Below are 20,904 nucleotides of genomic sequence, written 5' to 3'. Positions count from 1 at the left end.
TAGCAAGCTACTGTTCTTAGGTTAAATGTGCATAAAACCACGAAACCTATAGATCCTTGACTTCCTAAAGTAGAAGAAAATGGCTGTGTGTACAATTCAATGGAAACTTAACATGTGCTGCATGTTTTTAATAATTTAAATACCTCTAAAACCAAATTAGCTATGAATAAATTGAAATACCTTTTATGTAAAGTTTTACTTCCTATATTAAAGCTTTTTAAAAAATGCAAATCAGGTTTAAAAGTGGTAAGAACACATTTTAAAGAAGAAACTTTCACTCGGGATTCACTCAGAATCTATAGGCATGCTTTTAATTCCTTGTAATTTGAGGAAATTCAAAATCTAATTATCTACTTATTTTACTGAAATATTTTCACATTTTTGGTCAAAACGTATATTTAAATATGTATTTTTATATATATAATAAAAATGACATTACTCTAGGTTACATCTGAGTGCCAAAATATTTTTTTCTTTTTTTTTTTAGAAAAATGGCATTTGACATATTTTCAAGGGCAAAAATTTCTAAAACAGAAATAAAAAAAGAGAAAATGAAACTTCATAAATTCATAAAATTCATAAATTCATAAAAATTATCAATAGGTTATATCTACAGTAGACAAGAAGCATTAAAGATAAATTAAATCACCACTAAAGTAGGTAAATAAACTCTACCACCTTTTTGATTCTACAGCTTTAAAGCGGAAATACCAAAAACCTTTCCCAGGCCTTGGGGGAAAAAAAAAATTGTGGGTAAGAAGTGATGAAAGACACTGAAGGGAGACTTAATTTTTTTTCTCTTTGTTCATCTCCAGAAAGTGCTAAGCCATTAACTAAAAGGAGAAAACATGAAGAAATAATAAATGCAAAACCATTCATCACTCCAATATCTGTGGAAAATACTTTAGCTTATTAGTTGATTTTCATTTGAATGAAGAACAATTTTTAAATAATAGGTATTCAGGAATACATTTAATATGTATACTGACCTATTACCAATGGTTCCAGATAGTAATTACTTTCATTAATAGAAAATAAAGTGACCATTTTAATGTTAGAGCTATATAGAAGAATAGTTTCTCAGCTAATTTAATGTTTTATATTAATTAATTTCAACCTAAATTTAGGTTGTTGATACCCAACTGAGACCAATGAAACATCTACCTACACACAATGAAACATCGACCTACCCACCTACTGAAGAGCTTAAAGAAGTAATGAAGCATTAATAAATTTTCTGTTTTCAAGATCTAAAACTTCCTTTGACATTTTTAACTCCTTCAATATTTAAAAAAAGTTTTTTTTTTTAATGGCAAGCTTGAACTAATCTGATCAAAGATGTGAACAAAATAATTACTTTTGAAACAAGTGAAGATGTGTTGTTAGGCCAAAATAAAATGGTACTTCATAGAGCCGAAGTTTTCTGATTGGCATATGGATACCATGCTTGTGGGTGCTTTATAAACACTGCTCCGAAGTCTGGACAATCTCTAAGAAATTTTAGATGTATAGCTGACATGTAGATTATGCTTATGTAAACAATGTGAACACACCTCAATGGGACAAAAATCATAGTAGCGTATTACTTACAAGTAAAACTTTTAGGCTACCAGGGATATTCAATTCTGACACTGCTCTCTAGGGAAGAAGGGAAAATATTTACAAATTTAACTGAACCTGAAAAGAGCCAAAGTAGAAGATAAGTAGACAGGAGAGTGGGAAGGGACCAAAAGGGAAGGGGAGATTGAGTGGGAAGGAAGACAGCAAGAAGGAAAAAGGCAGAAGGAGGCATTGATAAAATCCTTGACAACACAAGGTTATTCCGCCTCTAAGTACACTTGAAACTTTATATACTAAACCAGATATCTGTTCCATGAAGTTATCAGTACTACTCTCATTCTTTATCTCACAAAGATCCTTGATTTCGATATTAGTATCAAAACCGATGATTCTTACTAACTGAGTTAAGCTCTGGAGGCAATATTAGCTCCAGACTGATCTAGGTAGACCTTTTGGCTTCAATGGCATCCAATTTCTATTTTTTGAAACATTCAAGACTAAGTAATGATTATCCAGTACAGGTTCTAGAAACATAATCATGTAACTCAAAACAGTTTATAGAGACAAGATAACCTACCCTGCACTCACTCTAAGTTCAACATAATTCTCCACACCTTAGTTTTCTAATTAAGGTACACAGCAATAGGGATGGGTGATGTTATTTAGGAAATTTTTCATATTTTTATATTAAAATAAATGTTTATATATGGAATAGAATGCAAAATTTGCATGAGTTTTTAAGATAAAAGAGAGGACTTCAAAGAAAATAGGATTCTGGAAGGGTCACATTGAACTATACCTCAGGACCTCTGGGATGTAAGTGCATTTATTCAAATTCTTCTGCCATTATGGGTAAACTTGGGGGAAAAAATGATTGAAAAGTACTATTTTCTCTACCTTGGTGACCCCTAAATACATTTCTTTCGTATTATTGTTTATAATACTTTAGCCAATTTAAAATTACTACTACAGATTTATAATCAAACACCTGAAAGGCAATACATCTAAACTTGTATTTAGAATGACACAGAATTATTTTTTTAGAAACTTACTATAAAAGGAAGACTCTGAAGCATATATACATATCAATATTCTATTTCCAATGCTTTTATAGAAGTTTTTGAGTGAAATAGCATTATTATTCACTTGAAAAAAATAGGGAAATACTAAGGTCCAAGTAGATATTTTTTCTAATAAACCATTTTCTACTTTAAATTTATTTTTGTGCTTTTAAACATGCTTATATATAATTTTTGTTCATATTTAAATTTTATTTTAAAATTTTCAGCTATACATTTGATCTATGGTACCAAAACTGTGAGAACATAAAACTCATAATGTGTCCAAATGTGAATCCTTCAAGTATACAACTTCAGTTCTGATAAACTAATAGCAAATAGTGCTTACAGATTTGACATCTGGAACTCACTGGAAACAGTTACTCAACTTACCTGGTGCTAATCCAGCAGCAGCAGGACTTCCCATGGATGGGTGAGAGAACACTTGAGAGAAGGCAGACATATTTGACTGGGACACGTTACTCAGCCTGGAGGTTGATCCTCCTTTAGGAATAAACTCGCTTGCAGTAGGATTTGGTGTCTATTTAAAAATCAAATATAGTAAGTTAACACACTTTAAGCCCAAAAAAGACATTGAATCTACTAGGCATTACTGCACAATGATTTACTGAGTAAAATATTTTATCAAAATGATTTACAGTGTTTTTAGTTTCCATATTTTGGAGTGGTATAATTAAATTTCTTGAAGGAAATTTTTTAATCAAATTTGAAGATTTTAATCGTTTCATTTGTAGAATTTAACCCCAGAAACATGTAAAATTTGCCTTGATTGTCAAATATGCATCATTACCAAACTATCCTAACACATTTTAGAGAACTGGGAGGTTGAGACTACCTCAAAACTGAGCAACAAGTTTCAAGTTTAATATCTTTAAACCACTTCTACCAGGATAAAGGTCAAAAGCGCCTTTATTCCAAAATTAATCACTTCCCTTTTTTAAAACACTTAAGACATTTCCCCAATATGGTACCATGTATTTAAGTAACAGAGAGTAAAGACAAGAAAAACATTTAAAAACAAGGAAAAGGTGGGAGGAATCAAGATATAAGAAAAACCTAAAAGAGGCCCCAATGCTTTCAATGCCCACAAGTATCACATGTCACTTCTGTTATATTTAAGGTATTTTACTATGAGATTACATGGGGAAAAATTTTCTTCACAGTTGTACTACGTGTGCCACAACATTTTATATATTCAAGTGGTATAGTACTTTAGGCTTTAAGCACTACTGTAACATTATGAGACTGCATATCATTCATAAATGGCTTGTATTTTGTCAACATGAACAAATAAATATCCTAAATTTTTCTGAAATGGTGACCATTTTACATTCTAAATACCTAAGAATAAAGATTCAATCACTCTTAATGTTAATGATATCATGTCAATTGAACTTTCAAATGGTCAGCCAAGGAGATAATTTAGTAATGGTTCACACTTCAGCCCACAGTCTATGCATACATATAAACTAAGTTTAAAACACACTGAATCATGATGCAAAGCATTTAATCACTTAAAAGTCTTTTAGGACCTATCATTAGAATGTAAAAATGTATTTCCACAGAAGGCCGAAAATAAGAAGATGGACTAATTCCTGTACAACACAAGAACTTCCCTAATTCAATATGAACACCGCTCTACACTGCTAAATTAGAGTTCAAATGATTAGATTTTGAAGATTATAAGTCAACAGGCTGACCTAAATTTAAACTCTACAACAAGTGAGAATTTACCAATTACATGCCAGCTAATGTTAAATACAAAGTTAATAAAATGTAGAAGAAACGTTAATCTGGACTTAATTAAAATATACTAAAGAATGAAATCTCTTTAGCTGTCACATCTAAGACATGAAATTCTGAAGAAAAAAAAAAAACCCAGGCCTGATCCAAAATATGGTTTCCAAAGAGAAAAAAAAAAATCCTCTTCTATCACTTTCCTGTGTGTGCGCACGCGTGTGTGTGTATGTGTGTGTGTGTGTGTGTGTGTGTGTGTATTTTAAACCTCTCAAATTCTAAAGTTTTCAAAAACAGTGGTATGTTTTATAAAAGTATGGTTAATTCCTTAATTTCTGGAAAATTTTCTAGAAAAATTAGTCCATGCATTTTACTGATATACTAATCCCCAGTTCTAAGGGAACAAATGGCTACTAACAGGATCACTTCAGAGCTAAACCAATGTATTTCAGTTAATCTTAAATCTATCTTAAAAGATGAGAATCAAGATAAAAGTAATCAGTATCTTGGTAAGAGTCCAGACAGCCTAGGAGAGATGGAGACTTCAGGACTACAAGATTACTAAGAGACAGCAAATTTAGACAAAGAGAATTATACGTGTATACAAAAAATTTTAGTAGCATATTCCTGAGAATTAGGCATTACTCATTTTCCACATCAGTTATATCTTATGACTGTGAATAACAGACTGATTTTAAAGCTGAGCTACTCTAAATTAAATCTATTTTAAATTAACTTGAAAGCCTACTTCTAAAGGATCCTATAAAGGAGAAAAAGGAGGGAAAAGTCTATTCCACCATTTCCAAACAAATCATATGTAAAATGTCATTATGATAAATTTTAAAGAGACTCCAAATTTATTAGAAGTTATTAAAATTAATGTTTAACTATGAAAATTTACACACTAAACCTTTACAGATTCAACAACCAAAGATGCAAAAAACCTACCCAACAGCGAGTTTTAATTAAGAAGTGAAAAGAAAAGCCTAAAAATCCTCCCTCCTTTCTCTTTCCTGATTTAAGATGGCAAAGCATTTTCCTTGAGGGGATGGTTTAGGAGTTTATTTTACTCAACCCTGAATATTTGAGATTAGAGAAAAAGTAAATGGATTTAAATTGCACAAAAAACAATTACACAGGATTTAGGCATAACACAAAACAAAATCTAGGAATAAGAGAGTAGAGCTATTATTAACAGGTAATATAAATTTTTATGTTATCCAGCCAGATTAGAGAACCATCAAAAATATTTAAAGTAATAATTAACAATTATTATAATGATGAGAATACTTTTTATAATACAATTAGTTAAAATAATAACTACAATTAAAAGATGCATTCTTAAAATGACCTTAATTTTTTGGTTAAAAATAGAAATACGGGCTTTATAAAGTAACAAAATAGTATATGCACACACCTTTAAACATGCTAAAAAGAATAATGTTTTTAAAAATATGGCAAAACTAGTTAACTAAAGCTAGTATATCACATTAAAAGAAATAACTGTTCATCAGAAAGTAAACAATTTCTTTTAGCTTTAGGAGGTGAAGGTTACATCTAGAAAGAACACTCAAAAGACTCGGGTTGTATAAACTTTCTAATTTCAACACCCCTAGAGAGAATGGAATAAAAAGTTTTGTTACTCCTGCCCTACGATTTTCATAATTCTTACATAACTATCTAGTATATGCTCCTATAGTATTATATTTGTTATTTCATATACAGGTAATTATATTTATATTCATAATTCCAATTTCTATTCTAGTATTTATATTTTAAATCCTAATTTTCAGCATTCCCTAAATAGCTCTAAATGCGTGTTTGAAAAAAAAAATCAATGTTTATTCAAGTCAAGTAACAGACATTCACTTTGGGAGAATTTATCAACAAAAACAGAATTCCAGGTTCTCATACACTTAAATTTACACAACAAGCATGCCAAAAACAACCAAGTACTTTTTATAAATTGACACCATCCCCCAACATTTAGCTATGATCCCTACCTATACTCTCTGAACAGAAATAGACTAAATCAAGAGTCCTAACATTTAGTTTAAAAAGTACTATTGTCACTGTTATTATACTTAAAATAAATAATTAACATTTCAATGTAGACATCTCACCCAACCAAAATGATAAGAGTATTTCCTATCCGATAGGGTTTTTTTAACAAATGAAGTGATTTTCTGATGAGGTTTCTAACTAAGGTTTAACACAATTTTATGCTTTTCTACTATTACATGATTCCATGGAAACTGTTACTTTTAAAGTAAAATTCAGTACTCAACACTCTGCTGGACTTCACTACAAACAGAACACTTATTTAAGACCACAATAAACTAGTCCCATAAATTAAGGGACTAATTTAAAGTGCAACAAAATAAAAAATACAACCATTAAATGTTTTTCAAATTCAGTAGGAAAAAAGGAAGTTTATATTAAATGAAAATAGAACACAAAGTCTTATGTAGTATTTCTCTGCAAATACGTCAAAAAGGTCTGTAAGAAAAACAAAGTTGTCTGAAGTTAACATATGACTGAGAAACCACTAATGTTCTTGAGTATTGTTCAGGTTTTTAAAAATCACATAATAAACCCATAAAACCTATTAAATACATTACATGGTACAGCTCCTTAAAATGAGCTCAATTTACTTTCTTGTCTTAAGGGCTTAAGTTGCTATCAGTAATCTTTCTACTCTCTGAATGAAACATGACCTAACTTTTTCTTAACAGCTTTATTTAGATACAACTGACACACAAATAAGCCACACATATTTAAAATGTGAACTTTGATAATTCTGGTCATAGGTAGACAACCAAGAAACCATTACCCAAAATCAAGATAATGAATATATCCATTATGACAAAAAGTTGCCACAAGCTTCTTTTAAATCCCTCCCTCCCATTCCTCTCTATTCCCCTACTTTGGTCTTGAGGCAACTACAGATCAACCTTCTGTCACTATAGATTAATCTGCATTTTCTAGAATAATATGAATGAGTCTTACATACATATTTATGTGCTGGTTTTGCCTAGCTTCTTTCACTTGGCAACATTAAGATTCATCCATGTCACTGCCTCTTATCAATATTGCATTCCTTTACTGACTAACATTCAATAACATCAATATACCACAACTTGTTTATCTTTTCCTCCGATGGGCAAAGGTTGTTTCCAGTTTTTGGCTATTAAAAACAGAGGTGCAAAGAACATTCATGTACAAGTCTTTGTGTGGATATGTTTCGTTACTCTTGGAAAAATACACAGTAGTGAATGGCTTGGATACATGGTATGTGTATATATAACCCTTTTAAAAACCTGATAAGCTGTTTTACAAAGTGGCTGTACTATTTTAATATGTCCACCAGCACTCTGTGGAGAGATCAAGTTGCTCTATGTACTCAGGGACATGTGCTTTGGTTGGACTTCTATATTTTAGACATTTTAATAGGTGTGTGGTAGCTCAATATGGTTTTATTTTGCATTTCCCAAATGAATTACTTGCCACTCTGGGTCTTCTATCGTGAAATGTCTATTCACACTTCTGCACACTTTTACTGGATTTGTTTTTCACTGTGGAATTTTGACAGTTTGGGATGGAAGTCCTTTGTCAGATATATGATATACAAATATTTTCTCCAGGTCTATAATTTGTTTTTTCACTGTCTTAACAGTATCTTTCAAAGAACTGAAGTTCTTAAAATTTTTTTTTTTAAAGATTTTATTTATTTATTCGACAGAGATAGAGACAGCCAGCGAGAGAGGGAACACAAGCAGGGGGAGTGGGAGAGGAAGAAGCAGGCTCATAGCGGAGGAGCCTGATGTGGGGCTCGATCCCAGAACGCTAGGATCACGCCCTGAGCAGAAGGCAGATGCTTAACCGCGTGCCACCCCAGGCGCCCCATGAAGTTCTTAAATTTTGATGAAGTGCAGTTTATAAAATGTTTAAGGGTCATGTATTTGGTGTTGCATCTAAGAAATACCTGCCTAACCAAAGGTCACAGATACTATCTGTTTTCTTCTGTAAGTTTTGTGGTTTCATGTTTTACATGTAGGTCTAAGTTCCACTCTGAGTTAATTTTATAGTGTGAGGTATGGGTCTAATATTTTTTTTCATATACTCAATTATTCCAGCACTGTTTGCTGAACAGATCATTTTTCCTCCACTGAATAGCCTTTGCTACTTTGCTGAAAATCAACTACTTATTTGAGATTACACAAATCTACAGATCAATTTGGTAAGAATCAATATCTTAACATTCGTGAGTCTTCAGATCCATGAACATGATATATGTCTCCATTTATTTAGGTCTTCTTTAATTCCTCTCAGGAATGTTACAAAGTTTTCAATCACAGGTCCTCAGACCTTTGTCAGATTGATCCCTATTGTGTATTTCTGATATTATCATAAATTACGTAATTCTAAAATTTCAATGTATTATTATTTGTTGCTAGTACATATGTACCAGTTTCCCGGTAACAAATTACCACAAACTTGATGGCTTAAAACAACAGAAACGTACACTCTTCTGTTTTTTGGATGCCAGAAGTCCAAAATCAAGTTGTTGCTGCTTCCCTTGAGAATCCATTCCACGCTTCTCTCCTAGCTTCTGGTAACTGCCAGCATTCTCTGAGATTCCTTGGCTTGTACCACATCACTTGTTGCTGTCTCTGTCCTCACATCACCTTCTCCTGTGTGTACTCTGCCTCTGTCTTACCAGGACACTTGCCCCATTGTTCTGGGCCCACTTAAAATAATTCAGAAAGATATCTCCAAATCCTTAACTTAATTACATCTGTAAAGACTCTTTTTCTAAATAAGGTAGAATACACAAGTTCCAGAGATTAGGACATGAAACTTATCTTTATGAGTTCATAGATATAGCTATCTAGAAATACACACACACACACAATGTATAGACTGATAATATGCAGTAGTATATTACTACAATATAATTATGCTAACTATATATATGGTATACATATTATATGTGGTATATGATACTAGTAATACACACACGTCTTTTCTGACTAGTGCATGCTATAACTTTAAACCTATTTTTGTCTTTATGTTTAAAGTGGGGTTTTTATCAGTTTCATATAGTTGGATCTTACTCTTTTGTTTTTTAAATAAATCTGAAAATCTCTGCCTTCTTGTTGGGACATTTAGGCTATTTACATTTAATGTAACTATTAATATGGTAAGATTCCAAACTATCTACTATCTTGCTGCTCTTTTTTTCTATTTGTTCTTTGTTCCCCTTTTCCTTTTCCTGCCTTCCTCTGGAATTAACTGATTTTTTAAATTTTCTTTTTATTTCTTCACTCAGCTTATTAGCTATCGCCCTCTGTTGTGTTATTACAGTGGCTGCCTTAGGTTTTATAATGTATATATTTAACTTATCACCAACTATCTTAGTCTGCTAGGGTCATAACAAAATACCATTTACTGAGTGGCTTAAACAAAAGAAATTTACTTTCTCACATTTCTAGAAGGTGAGAGTCTAGGAGCAAGGTGCCAGCAGAGGTAGTTTTCCCTGAGGCCTCTCTCCTTGGCTTGCAGACAGCAAACTCTTGCTGTGCCCTCACAGCAACAGACCTTTTCTGTATGCCCATGCACTGCTGGTATTTCTTTGTCTTCTAAGGACATCAGTCATTTTGGATTAGGGCCCCATCCTTATGACCACATTTCACCTTAATTATTTCCTTAAAGGCCCTATTTCCAAATACAGTCACATTAAGGGTTAGGGCTTAAACATGTATTTAGGGGAGACACAATTCAGTCCCTAACACCAACTATCATCCAGTCTTAAACTACTTCACATATAGTGTAGTACGCTTACAATAGTATACTTCCATTTCTACTCACCCTGAATTTATGCTATTGTCATCACGTTTTAAATCTATTATATTATAAACCTAGTAAGAGATTGTTACTATTCTTGCTTTGAACAGTATTTTTCAGAGACTTAAATTAGGGGGAAACTTTCTTATATTTACTCCTGTAGTATCTGTTTCCAGTGTTCTTCATTTCTTTGTATAGATCCTGATTTCCATAGGCTTTTGTTTTCCTTCTGCCTGAAATACTTCCTTCAATATCTGCTGATGGTGAATCCTTCAACTCTTGTATGTTTGAAAGAAGTGCTTATTTTGCTTTTTAAAAAAATTATTTCAAAATAATTTAAGACTCACAACAAGTAGTCTTTGCATGTCTACTAATTTTTGATTAGATGCCTAAATATTGTTACTTTTATCTTGCTGGGTATTGGGTATTTTTTTTAATATTACTATAAAAAATCTTGAGCTTTGTTCTCCATCATAAACTGTTTAAAAAGTACTCTGATCCTTCAGGTCTTGTTTTTAAACTCCATTAGGAAGGGCCAGGGCAGCACTTATTTTAAGACAATAATTTGGGCCTACTACTAGGCAAAAGACTTCCCATTACCTTACTGGTGCTTCATAAATCATGATGTTTTCCATGTTGCCTGGTGAGAACAGAAACTATAGTTGGTCTTGTATGAACTCTGAGAATTATTTCCTGTGATCCTTTTTGGAATTTCTTCTTCCAGCTCAAGTAGCCTCCTCACTCATACCCTCTGATCAGTACTCAGCTGAAGACTCAACAGTAACTTTACAAGTGTCTAAAGTTCCTTTTTATGAACTCTCTTCTCATCACTATTTTTTCTTGTGAACTATAACCTTCTGTGAACCTCCAGTTTGGTATCCTCAATTTAATAGATCACCAGGCTCCACCTGACTTCCCACTCCATGCACCAGGCCTTGAAACTCCCTCCAAGCAGTAAGCTAGGCTCACCTTTGTTCCTCATCTATCAGGGATGACTGTCCTCCACTGTCTGATATCTAATGTCTTGAAAACTGTTATTTCATATACTTCGTTCAGTTTTTTAAGCTGTTTCTGGAGGGTAAGTCCAACACCCATTCTTCCACCTTGGCCAGAAAACAAACCTAGTAGTGATGTTTTCAAAACATTAGGTATCCCTAATTTGATCAATAAATAAAATTTAGCTAACTCCTCATTTGGTTAGGCAAAGAGGTGCTTTGCAACTATCATTTCAAACAATTTGTGAGCAAATCTATCACTTCCCTATTAAGCTGTGTTTTCAAGTTTTGTTGTGCTTTCTATATCTCTTTCCTAAACAGATAAATTATATCACAACTAACTATCTTTTTGATAATGCAGATATCTTTGAAGCATCAAATCACGGTATCTATTCTACATCCTAAATATTTCTCAAATTCAACTATTTCTTTTTTTTTTTTTAAGATTTATTTATTTATTTATTTATTTGAGAAAGAGAGAGAGAGAGAGAGAGATCCCAGAGGCAGAGGGAGAAGCAGGCTCCCCACTGAGCAAGGAGGCTGATGCAGGATTCGATCCCATGACCCTGGGATCATGACCTGAGCCAGGCAGACGCTTAACGGACCGAGCCACCCAGGTGCCCTCAAATTCAACTATTTCTACCTCTGTCACCATCAGTGCCCTAGTCTACACCACCATCACCTCTACTCAGGTTTTCTACAACATCATCCCAATGGACCAACTAGACTCCAATCTTGCTCAACTCCAATCCATCTTCTATTTTTCAACCAGGATTAAAGAGAGTAAGAGAGAAAAGCAGAAAAAAAGAAAAGGAAGAAGAGGAGGAAAAAGAGGAAGGGAAAGTGGGAAGAACGGAAGAGAAGAGGAAGTTCTGTTTAATGACTTTACTGATGAAATCCAATTAGACTGAAGAGATCAAGTCTCCACTGTTCTTGACTGAATTAAGCAAATTAAAAAAAAAACAGGATATAAAATGTTGGTATTAATCTTAGCCTTACCTACTTTTTTCTAAAACCAACTCCAATCTACCATCTTTACTATTCTTTCCTCTTTGGAGTTAACAAAAGAGCCCAGGCGGGACAAATTCAAAAGATTTATGTCCAAGGGGTGTATGTGTGTCTGTAGATCTGTCTGTTTCCTGGCAAGAGCAAAGAACAGTGAATTATTTGGGTAGGTAAAAGAGGGGATACTGGTAATGAGGGAAAAAGGCAGGAATTAGCAAGTATTTTGCCTTGATAAAATGATCTACCAAGGATAAAAAGATGAGACCCAAGGACATAAAGAACAGCCCTATTCAGAGCTATTTTTACCGGTCTTCAGTGTTCATAAGCAATACAGAATAAAGAGGAACAGGGTGAAATGGAAAGGAGAAGTTAAATAGCTAACCAGACCCTCCAAGTTCACATTTCTACAAGATTTTTTTTTAATTTAATGGGTTGTTATTTCCCCTTATTTCAAGCATATCCAAATATGGTCAATTGAAAATTTATTATCAAAATATATACTCAACTTCTGGGTTATTCAGAAACTAACCTGTGTAAGACCAGCAAAATTTCACCTTGTAAGTTAAAAGTTAACATCTAAAATACTACTGTGAAATTAGTCTACTATCTCAATTTAAAATTTTTCTGAAGCAATTTGGGCCCTCTGATAAACACTCTGATAGAGGAAATATGATTTCCAAATAAATCAGAATCGAATTGGTGAAGACTGTGGAAGAAAGTTGATTACTAATGCTTCCAAGAGATACACTTCAGTGTTGTTTTAAAAGAAGTTCTCCTGTTTATAATTTGACTATCTTTAAAGTAAAGTAGCATCAGTACATCAGAACTTACAAGTGAAAATTAGTAATAAGCTTAATATTATGATAGAGTTAAACAGCAAAATTTTCATAAGCTCAGCAAAAGTAATTATATATAACAGCTTGAAACTATGGAAACATAAATTTCCAAAAAAAGTACTCATTAGTCCATCCTTTACAAAGTTTGTCATAAATAGGTAATACTCTAAACGCTGTTCTTGAGAACAGTTTGATAAGATGCATCAAAATGAAAAATAAGCTGCCCTAGTACTCCCATATGTAAGAACCAGAGCTAAGGAGAAAATCATGTATGCAGAAAAAATTAAGTTTTGCATGTATTTTTTAAATTTATGATTTAAAAAAAAAGGAAGTGACTAAAATATCTCTTGGTAGGGATTCAGTCATGTGGATTTTGGTACCTTAAACAGCATGTAGCCATTAAAAATCATGTGAATTAATATTTTTATTTACCATGGAAAGAGGTCCAGTGAGTAAAGTTAAAATAATAATTAGGCTACAATACAGCAATTACACTAAATAGCTATTTCTGTAAAATGGTGTACTTATGCCTAAAAGAAAGGGAAGAAGGGGAAAGAGGGAAAATGTGTGTGCACGTGTGCACATGTATATAAAAGGATGCAAACTAAAGATGCTCACTAAAATGTTAAGGGAGACGTCATCTCTGGGTGGTGAGGAAACTGGAGACATTTTTGCTTCCTTCCCTGTACTTCTCTATAGTATTTGAATTTTTTTCTATTAAGTATATATAATTTTTACAAAAAAGTTGTAAGAAAGTTTGATTTGTTCATCATAAAGTCACTTACACAGTTCCCTTTTCTTTGCATATCATCATCAATGAACAGCATGGTGTTCACACACAAGAATTTGCGTAAAATATGAAATATTTAAACTGAGACCAATAGAATCAATGTATATAATAAAAAAGCAAAATCTGTGTACAGTGGATAGAAGACATTTTCAAACAAAAAACAGGTGAACTGCTCCTCTTCCACTTGCAAGTTATTTATATGTTACACAAGTTCCCCAATAGCAGTAATCATTAATGGTCATAGAGGCATTCACCTAGCTCATTCTCAATATTACTCTACCTATTTACATGTCAATTATCTTAAGAAAGCTTAAAGAAAATTACTCTCCCTAAAAAAAAGTAAAAATATCCATTCAGGTCAGTTAATGAGTAGTCCAGGACAATGAGATCATCACAGCATTCCAAAGAGGCAAGAATTACTATATAGCTATAACTATTTTCTATATCTATGCACAGTTTCTTTTTTTTTTTGAAAGATTTTATTTTATTTTATTCGACAGAGATAGAGACAGCCAGCGAGAGAGGGAACACAAGCAGGGGGAGTGGGAGAGGAAGAAGCAGGCTCATAGTGGAGGAGCCTGATGTGGGGCTCGATCCTGTAACGCCGGGATCACGCCCTGAGCCGAAGGCAGACGCCTAACCGCTGTGCCACCCAGGCGCCCCTATGCACAGTTTCTACCCGTAGCTATATAATAGTAAAACCTATTTGCCACATTGCACAGTAAGAGAGATTTACTTACATTCTCTCTAACCAAGAACTCTGCCATATTCAGTCACAAGATTCAAGATATATTAAGATTTTTCAAACATTTTTCCATAATGACATTTTTTTTGTCATTAAACTGTACCAAAGAAAATGCTAAGAACCTGCACAAAGCATTAAATTTCAGGACTACCATCAGGCCAAATATTCTTATCGCCAGATAATCACTAATCCAGGTTCATTCATTCAATTATTTGAACAGCTAATACGTAGAAGATACTGTGCTAGGCACTGTGCTAGGCACTACAGAGAAGAAAAATCCATAAAACATAGGCACTGTGTTCTAGAAGCTCACAGATGGGCATTTCACAGGTATAATGTACCCTGAACCTAATTCCACAATCCCAAGAGCTCAGAACATCCAGATATCAAAAAATATTAAGTATTTACAGTGTGCCATATACTGTTATCCTTTAAGACAGGTTATATATAGATTAGAGCAATATAAGTGCTAGCGAAAGGTGAACAAATGCTTAATGCTGACTAATTAGGTCGTAAGACTAAATGCTCGAAATGAACCCTAAAATACAAGTTTGCTGAGTCAGGACAGAGAAAAGGGCACAGCAAGCAAAGCAAATGTTCAAAGACAATGTTCAAAGGAAGGGGCAGAAAGAGCATGATACTCTTCCTGGTACTACAAATAGTTCACCAGGTCTACAGCAGTTATCAGGAAAGAGATCAACAGGTACGCCTTGGATACCCATCTGAAAGATCTGAATTTTATTCTAATGACAAAGCTAAAAAACAAGATCAGATAATCAGTCAGGCAGTGGTTTGAAAGTTAAGACCAGAGGCAGGAAACCAGATAACAGTCTTGCAATAATAACAATCCAGATAAGAAATGAAGATGGACCTAAATTATAACTCAGTAATATTAAAAGTGAAGACAATTTCAAAGTAGTCCAATCGATAGAACCTAGTGGCTGAATGATGTGACAGATGAGGAAGACGAAGGAGGCAAGAAAAACTCACAAGTCAGACAACTGGGTGATATCAATAATCAAGACAGACAGCAGACATATAGTTGTGAATGAGTGTGTACAGACATGTGTGAATGAGGTTTAAAGGAAAAGATGTGATGTCGTTTTAGACAATGAATTTCCAAAGTCTTATGCCATATAGATGACATTCTGAAGAAGCTCATATTCAAAGTGAATGCAAAGGACTGAGGGGATAAAAAAAAAAATACCTAAGTCGACTATGAATAGGGAGTAGCTGAAGTAATGAAGATCTCCTGAGATCCCTGAGGGGCACTGTGTGGAATAAATAAGAAGAGAGTGAAGGACAGAGCTTGGGAGAGTTCCTGAGGGCAAGGCAACAAGAGGTCCTCAAAACAGACAAATAAAGAACAGTCTAAGAGCTAAATTCAAAGAAAGAGGAATGATTAACAATGTCAAATGCATCAGAGATTGAGTAAGAACTGGTACTTTTGGTAGTTAGGAGTTTCAACAGACCGGTGAAAGTGAAGGGCAAAACAATGAGAACTGAGGGATGAATTAAAGGTAAAAATGTAGCAACAGTAAGTAGTAAGCATTTCTCAAATTTTATCGCAGTCTCCCAAACATACTGACCCTAGAACATTTTCTCAGGTGGCATTCCTTACTCCCGGGGTCTCAGAGCAAAAGAAAATTAAACATGGCATGTTCACAAGCTAGGAGGAATAAATCATTGTTGAGGGAGACATTGCCTAAAACTGAAAAGGGATAAATAACAGAATAAATTGTTAGAGGGAATAAAGAGGTTCTGAAGCACATAGTAAAGGAACAACCGTTTGTCTGAGACAGGAGGAAAAACAGGAAGAAAAGTTATGAATAAAGAAAATGCTGTCCACAGGTTGAAAGCTACCACATGAGACAATTCATTCTCATGCCCTTTTTCCCTCCTGTGAAGTACACAAGTCATTTACTCAAGAGTGACAGAGAAGGGGTGAGTAGGAGCAGAGTGTTAAAGGCTTAGAACAGCAGCTACAAAGGAGAAAAGACGTGGGTCTGGGGTCAGAAAGCAGTGCATAAATACTAACGCCATTTTAGCTGCCCGACAGTTCTAGAACTCTTCAAAGTCCTAAGGAACCCTAAGTAGAAAGTTTAAGTTTCAACCTTATAAAATTCCAATTCATTCCACTCTAAAGCCCAAATAAGCCCATCTTCTACGGCCCAAAGTCTAGAAATCACCTGAAATAACACTAAAACTCAGCAAGTAACTAAAGATTGAGATGTATCTGATGATTCTCAAAAACCTCCCTGGGATCTTAAAAGTACCAGTTAACGAGCAACTAGAATTCACAGGAGAATTTGTGGGCTAAAAGATCTTAATGTGAGCAGTCTTCTAACGAAATATTTCTTATAAGAAATGCCATTTAATCATACCACAAGGAGGGCAAATGCCATCAAACGAGATGTTGACAAATATAAATCTCCTAATACAGCCAACAGTCCAATCATTCTCATTCATTTCCATCACTCTGGGGGTAAGCTAAAACAACAGTAACACCAATAATTTATGATCTATAACCCATTATTTCCAAAAGCCTGAGACAAAATGAATATGATTTTATTTAACATGTCATTACTTTTAGGCCAATCTTAACCTGCAATACCCTGAGAAGTTAACAAAGCCGTGCATTTCCCATCCTTTTATTTCAGTTAACACCTAACTCTTTTTTTTAAGACTTATTTATTTATTTGAAAGAGAGGAAGAGAGAGCACACGTGCAGGGGGAGGAGCAGAGGGAGAGAGAAAATCCTCAAGCAGCCTCTGCTGGGAGCGGGGGCCAACACGGGGCTTGATGGAGAGAGCACAACTCCAGCTGAAATCAAGAGTCGGACACTTAACTGACACAGCCACTCAGGCACCCCTTAACACCTAATTCTTATGAGAAAGATGAGAACACACTGTTATCCCTTAAAAAAAAAAAGGCATTTTTAAACTAATTTTTAAAAATATTCAAGAGAGTTTGCATTAAAATGTGAGCCCCTAAAAGATAATTAACATCACCATCTCATTCTACACATACATACACACACACACACACACACATCCCCACACACCATGATGTCCTATACATCTAAATATAACTGATAGCACCCTAAATAAATATAAACAAAGACCAAGTTTAGGAGTGATAAGGTGAAATTGACGGAATGGAAATTTATTTAATATCTACTATGTGATTGGAAATTTGAATCCTCACAATTCTGTAAGGTAAGCGATAAAATATTTCAATCCTAAACAATGGTATCTGAACTATATAATCATACAACAAATTAAAAATTTGGAAATTGACATATAGATTGGTCAGGCAGAGAAATGGGTAAACAACCTAGGCAAAGACTGAAGAAAGATAAAGAGAATTTACACTTAGGTTAAATAAAGTACTACTGATGTGGAGTCTCAGGTGACCTTCCATCCACCATCTGCTTCGTGTCTGAGCTAAGACCATGAGAAAAATATAAAATGGAGAAGCCCTGTGACTTGACAATAGTGTCAAAAAGTAATTAAGACTACTACCAGGATCAGAAGATTAGAAAATATCAAGAATACTTGGACAATGTTAAACTTTGAGTTTTAAAAAAATAGAAGAGTCTCTAACATTTCAAAAGAAATCACTATCCTCTGTTCTAAATCAGTTGTGATAATAAAACTAAGCAACAGTAATACAGTGGCTATAAATTCCAGCACCTATGATCAAGTTTTTTAAATATATAAAAGTATTAGAATAAATGACCACAAATTGCATATATAGCCTAATAAAAGGAAATTAAACAGAAACATTTAGAGATAAAATACATTAAGGGTACAGAAATAGTAACAAATACATGCTCAGTCTCAAATATTTATAATCCAGTGGGAAAAGGCAAACAGGTGAAGAACTTAATATAAAATAATGAAATAACTCTTAAACAACACCAAGTATTATAAAAACAGTAAAAAAAAAATTTCTTTCAGGCAAGTATTCAGAGAAGGTAGTATTTGAGTTAACTCTTGAAGGAAAAGGAGGAAAGATTTTTTTTTTCAGGCTCAGTTAACAACAGTACAGAGATACAAAGATACAGAGAAATGACAGTGTATTTCATATTATATGAGGTATGAAAAGATTTCCATTTGATTAGAATTTAGTAGTGTGGATGGTTAGAGAAATACCCCAGATAAGTAAAACAGATCCCGAAGAGATTTGACAAAAATTATTCAGAAGATACCCTTAGGGTATAAACTACGTCAGTAGTGTTAAAAAGGAAAGAAGAGGAAGATACTGCAGAATTTTAAAGAATAGGGATTAGAGGGGCGCCTGGGTAGCGCAGTGGTTAAGCGTCTGTCTTTGGCTCAGGGCGTGATCCCAGCATTCTGGGATCGAGCCCCACATCAGGCTCCTCCACTAAGAGCCTGCTTCTTCCTCTCCCACTCCCCCTGCTTGTGTTCCCTCTCTCACTGGCTGTCTCTGTCAAATAAATACATAAAACCTTAAAAAAAATAATAGAATAGGGATTAGAGGCAGACAACATAGTAGGAAAACCTCAGATTTAGAATTAAATAGATCTGGACTAGAATCCTAGCTCTACTGGTTATTAACAGTAAGGTCTGGGGCACCTGGCTGGCTCAGTCAGTGGAGCATGTGCCTCCTGATCTCAGGGTTAAGAGTTTGAGCCCCACACTGGGTGCAGACATCACTTAAAAAATAAAATCCTAAAAAAAAAAAAAAATAAGGTTTTTCTAAATTGCAACTTACATTATTTGTCAAATGGGGATAATATGTCATTATTGTGGCACAGTCTTAATATGATGGCAAATAAATTGTCCAATGCACTGTCTTTCAATGAACAATCTTCAATAGTTTCCTTCTTATAATAAATGGCAGAATGTGAGAGATGAAAGGGGAGAAGTTAAGATATGTAGCCTCAGTGACTGGACTGGGAAGATGATAAAGTCATTAAAGTAGAACTACAAAAGAAACAGATTTAGAAAATAGAAGAATGCATGAGTTTTAGACATGCCAAATTTGCAGTGACAGTGGGATTACATACCTACGTGCAAAGATATCAGAAAGCACAAAAATCTGAGTCTTGAACTCAGAAGACAGCCCTAATAGAGATAAAATTTTAGGTCCTAGGCATACAAGGGAAAGCAAAGAATGAGTGAGCCAAGAACAGGAGCTCACGAGGAGCCAAGGGTAAAACAGAGAGTCAAGACTACAAAAAGGAAAGTTTCAAAAATAGTGAGGTGGCCAGCAGTTTTAAGTATTGGATAAAACTGCTCTATTTGGTAATTAAGGAGATCTCTGACAAATTTTGAAAGCAATTTCAGCACAAAAAAAAATTTAAGATTTATGTATTTATTTGAGAGAGAGAGCAAGAGCAGGATGGGGGTAGGACAGAGAGAGAGGGAGGAGAAACAGGCTCCCTGCCAAGCAAGGAGCCTGATGTGGGGCTCCATCCCAGGACCTCAGGATCATGACCCTAGCTGAAGGCAGACGCTCAACCAACTGAGCCACCCAGGTGCCCCAATTTCAGCAAAATTTTGATGACATCAAACTGCAGACACTGAAGGAATAAATGGGTGGTAAAGAAATCAGAGAAAAGAAAAGAATCTATTCCAAGAGTCCTCGAGTGGGAATTCCACAAACATAGTAATGGAGACCTAATGAACATTATCAATATTTTGAAGAGCCATATGAAAAATAAATTCAGCCTTCACCACACTAGGAAAAACTAAGGAAAATAATAAATATCTTTGATTCTTTAATTAGCATATTTTATATATATGCATATGTATTTCTGTATGTATGTATTAAATGAAAGCATGAATCACTGTTTTACAAATGGTAAACAGGCTCTCGCATATCATGAGATTCTTGATGGAAAATTTTAAAAAAAGATTGTTAAGTACTAAAAGACAGAAGGGATCATGGAGCTCTTTCTTGAAAGAAATCCAACACTGAAGAGAATAAATGCAATTATGAATGATTCAGGTGGAAACCTTCAGAGAAAGTTTCTGTTGCTGTTTTTGGTTAAGGGTTTTGTTGGTTGGTTATCTTTTGTTTTCAGAAGTGGACAAAACCTCTAAAGATGTTAGGTTAACACTAAGAAGTCAATGTAAAGAAATGTTTCCAGTTCCAGAAGGAAATGTAATTAAAGGTCACGGAGAACCAGATGGAATCACAAGAAAAAAGGACTGACCTTACCAATCCCGCAATTATGTATAAATTACAATCTATAGATAGAAAACATACGCACTCTCATCTAAAAACAAGCTGCCCTACAGAAGTTCAGTTAGCCAGTTAGATAATTAAGCCAACCACA

At 34.2% G+C, this 20,904-nt stretch overlaps 1 protein-coding gene across 11 annotated transcripts in view; it reads right to left on the bottom strand.

The window, feature by feature from the left end:
• The window catches only part of PAN3 (poly(A) specific ribonuclease subunit PAN3), a 233,257-nt gene that overhangs the window by 171,515 nt on the left and 40,838 nt on the right, over positions 1-20,904 (bottom strand). For all 11 annotated transcript variants that reach the window (XR_005832278.1, XR_005832276.1, XM_040621849.1 and 8 more), the window contains one exon: positions 3,012-3,159. Coding sequence is in view for 9 of the 11 variants with exons in the window: in XM_040621849.1 (XP_040477783.1) it covers positions 3,012-3,159 (148 nt within the window). In the remaining 2 variants the exon portion in view is untranslated. The remainder of the gene's footprint in view (positions 1-3,011; positions 3,160-20,904) is intronic.

This window comes from Ursus maritimus, unplaced genomic scaffold (assembly GCF_017311325.1).
Source record: "Ursus maritimus isolate PB19 unplaced genomic scaffold, ASM1731132v1 scaffold_10, whole genome shotgun sequence".
NCBI lineage: Eukaryota > Metazoa > Chordata > Mammalia > Carnivora > Ursidae > Ursus > Ursus maritimus.
Note: the sequence above shows the minus strand (reverse complement) of the source record. Positions and strands in the feature narration are given on the sequence as shown.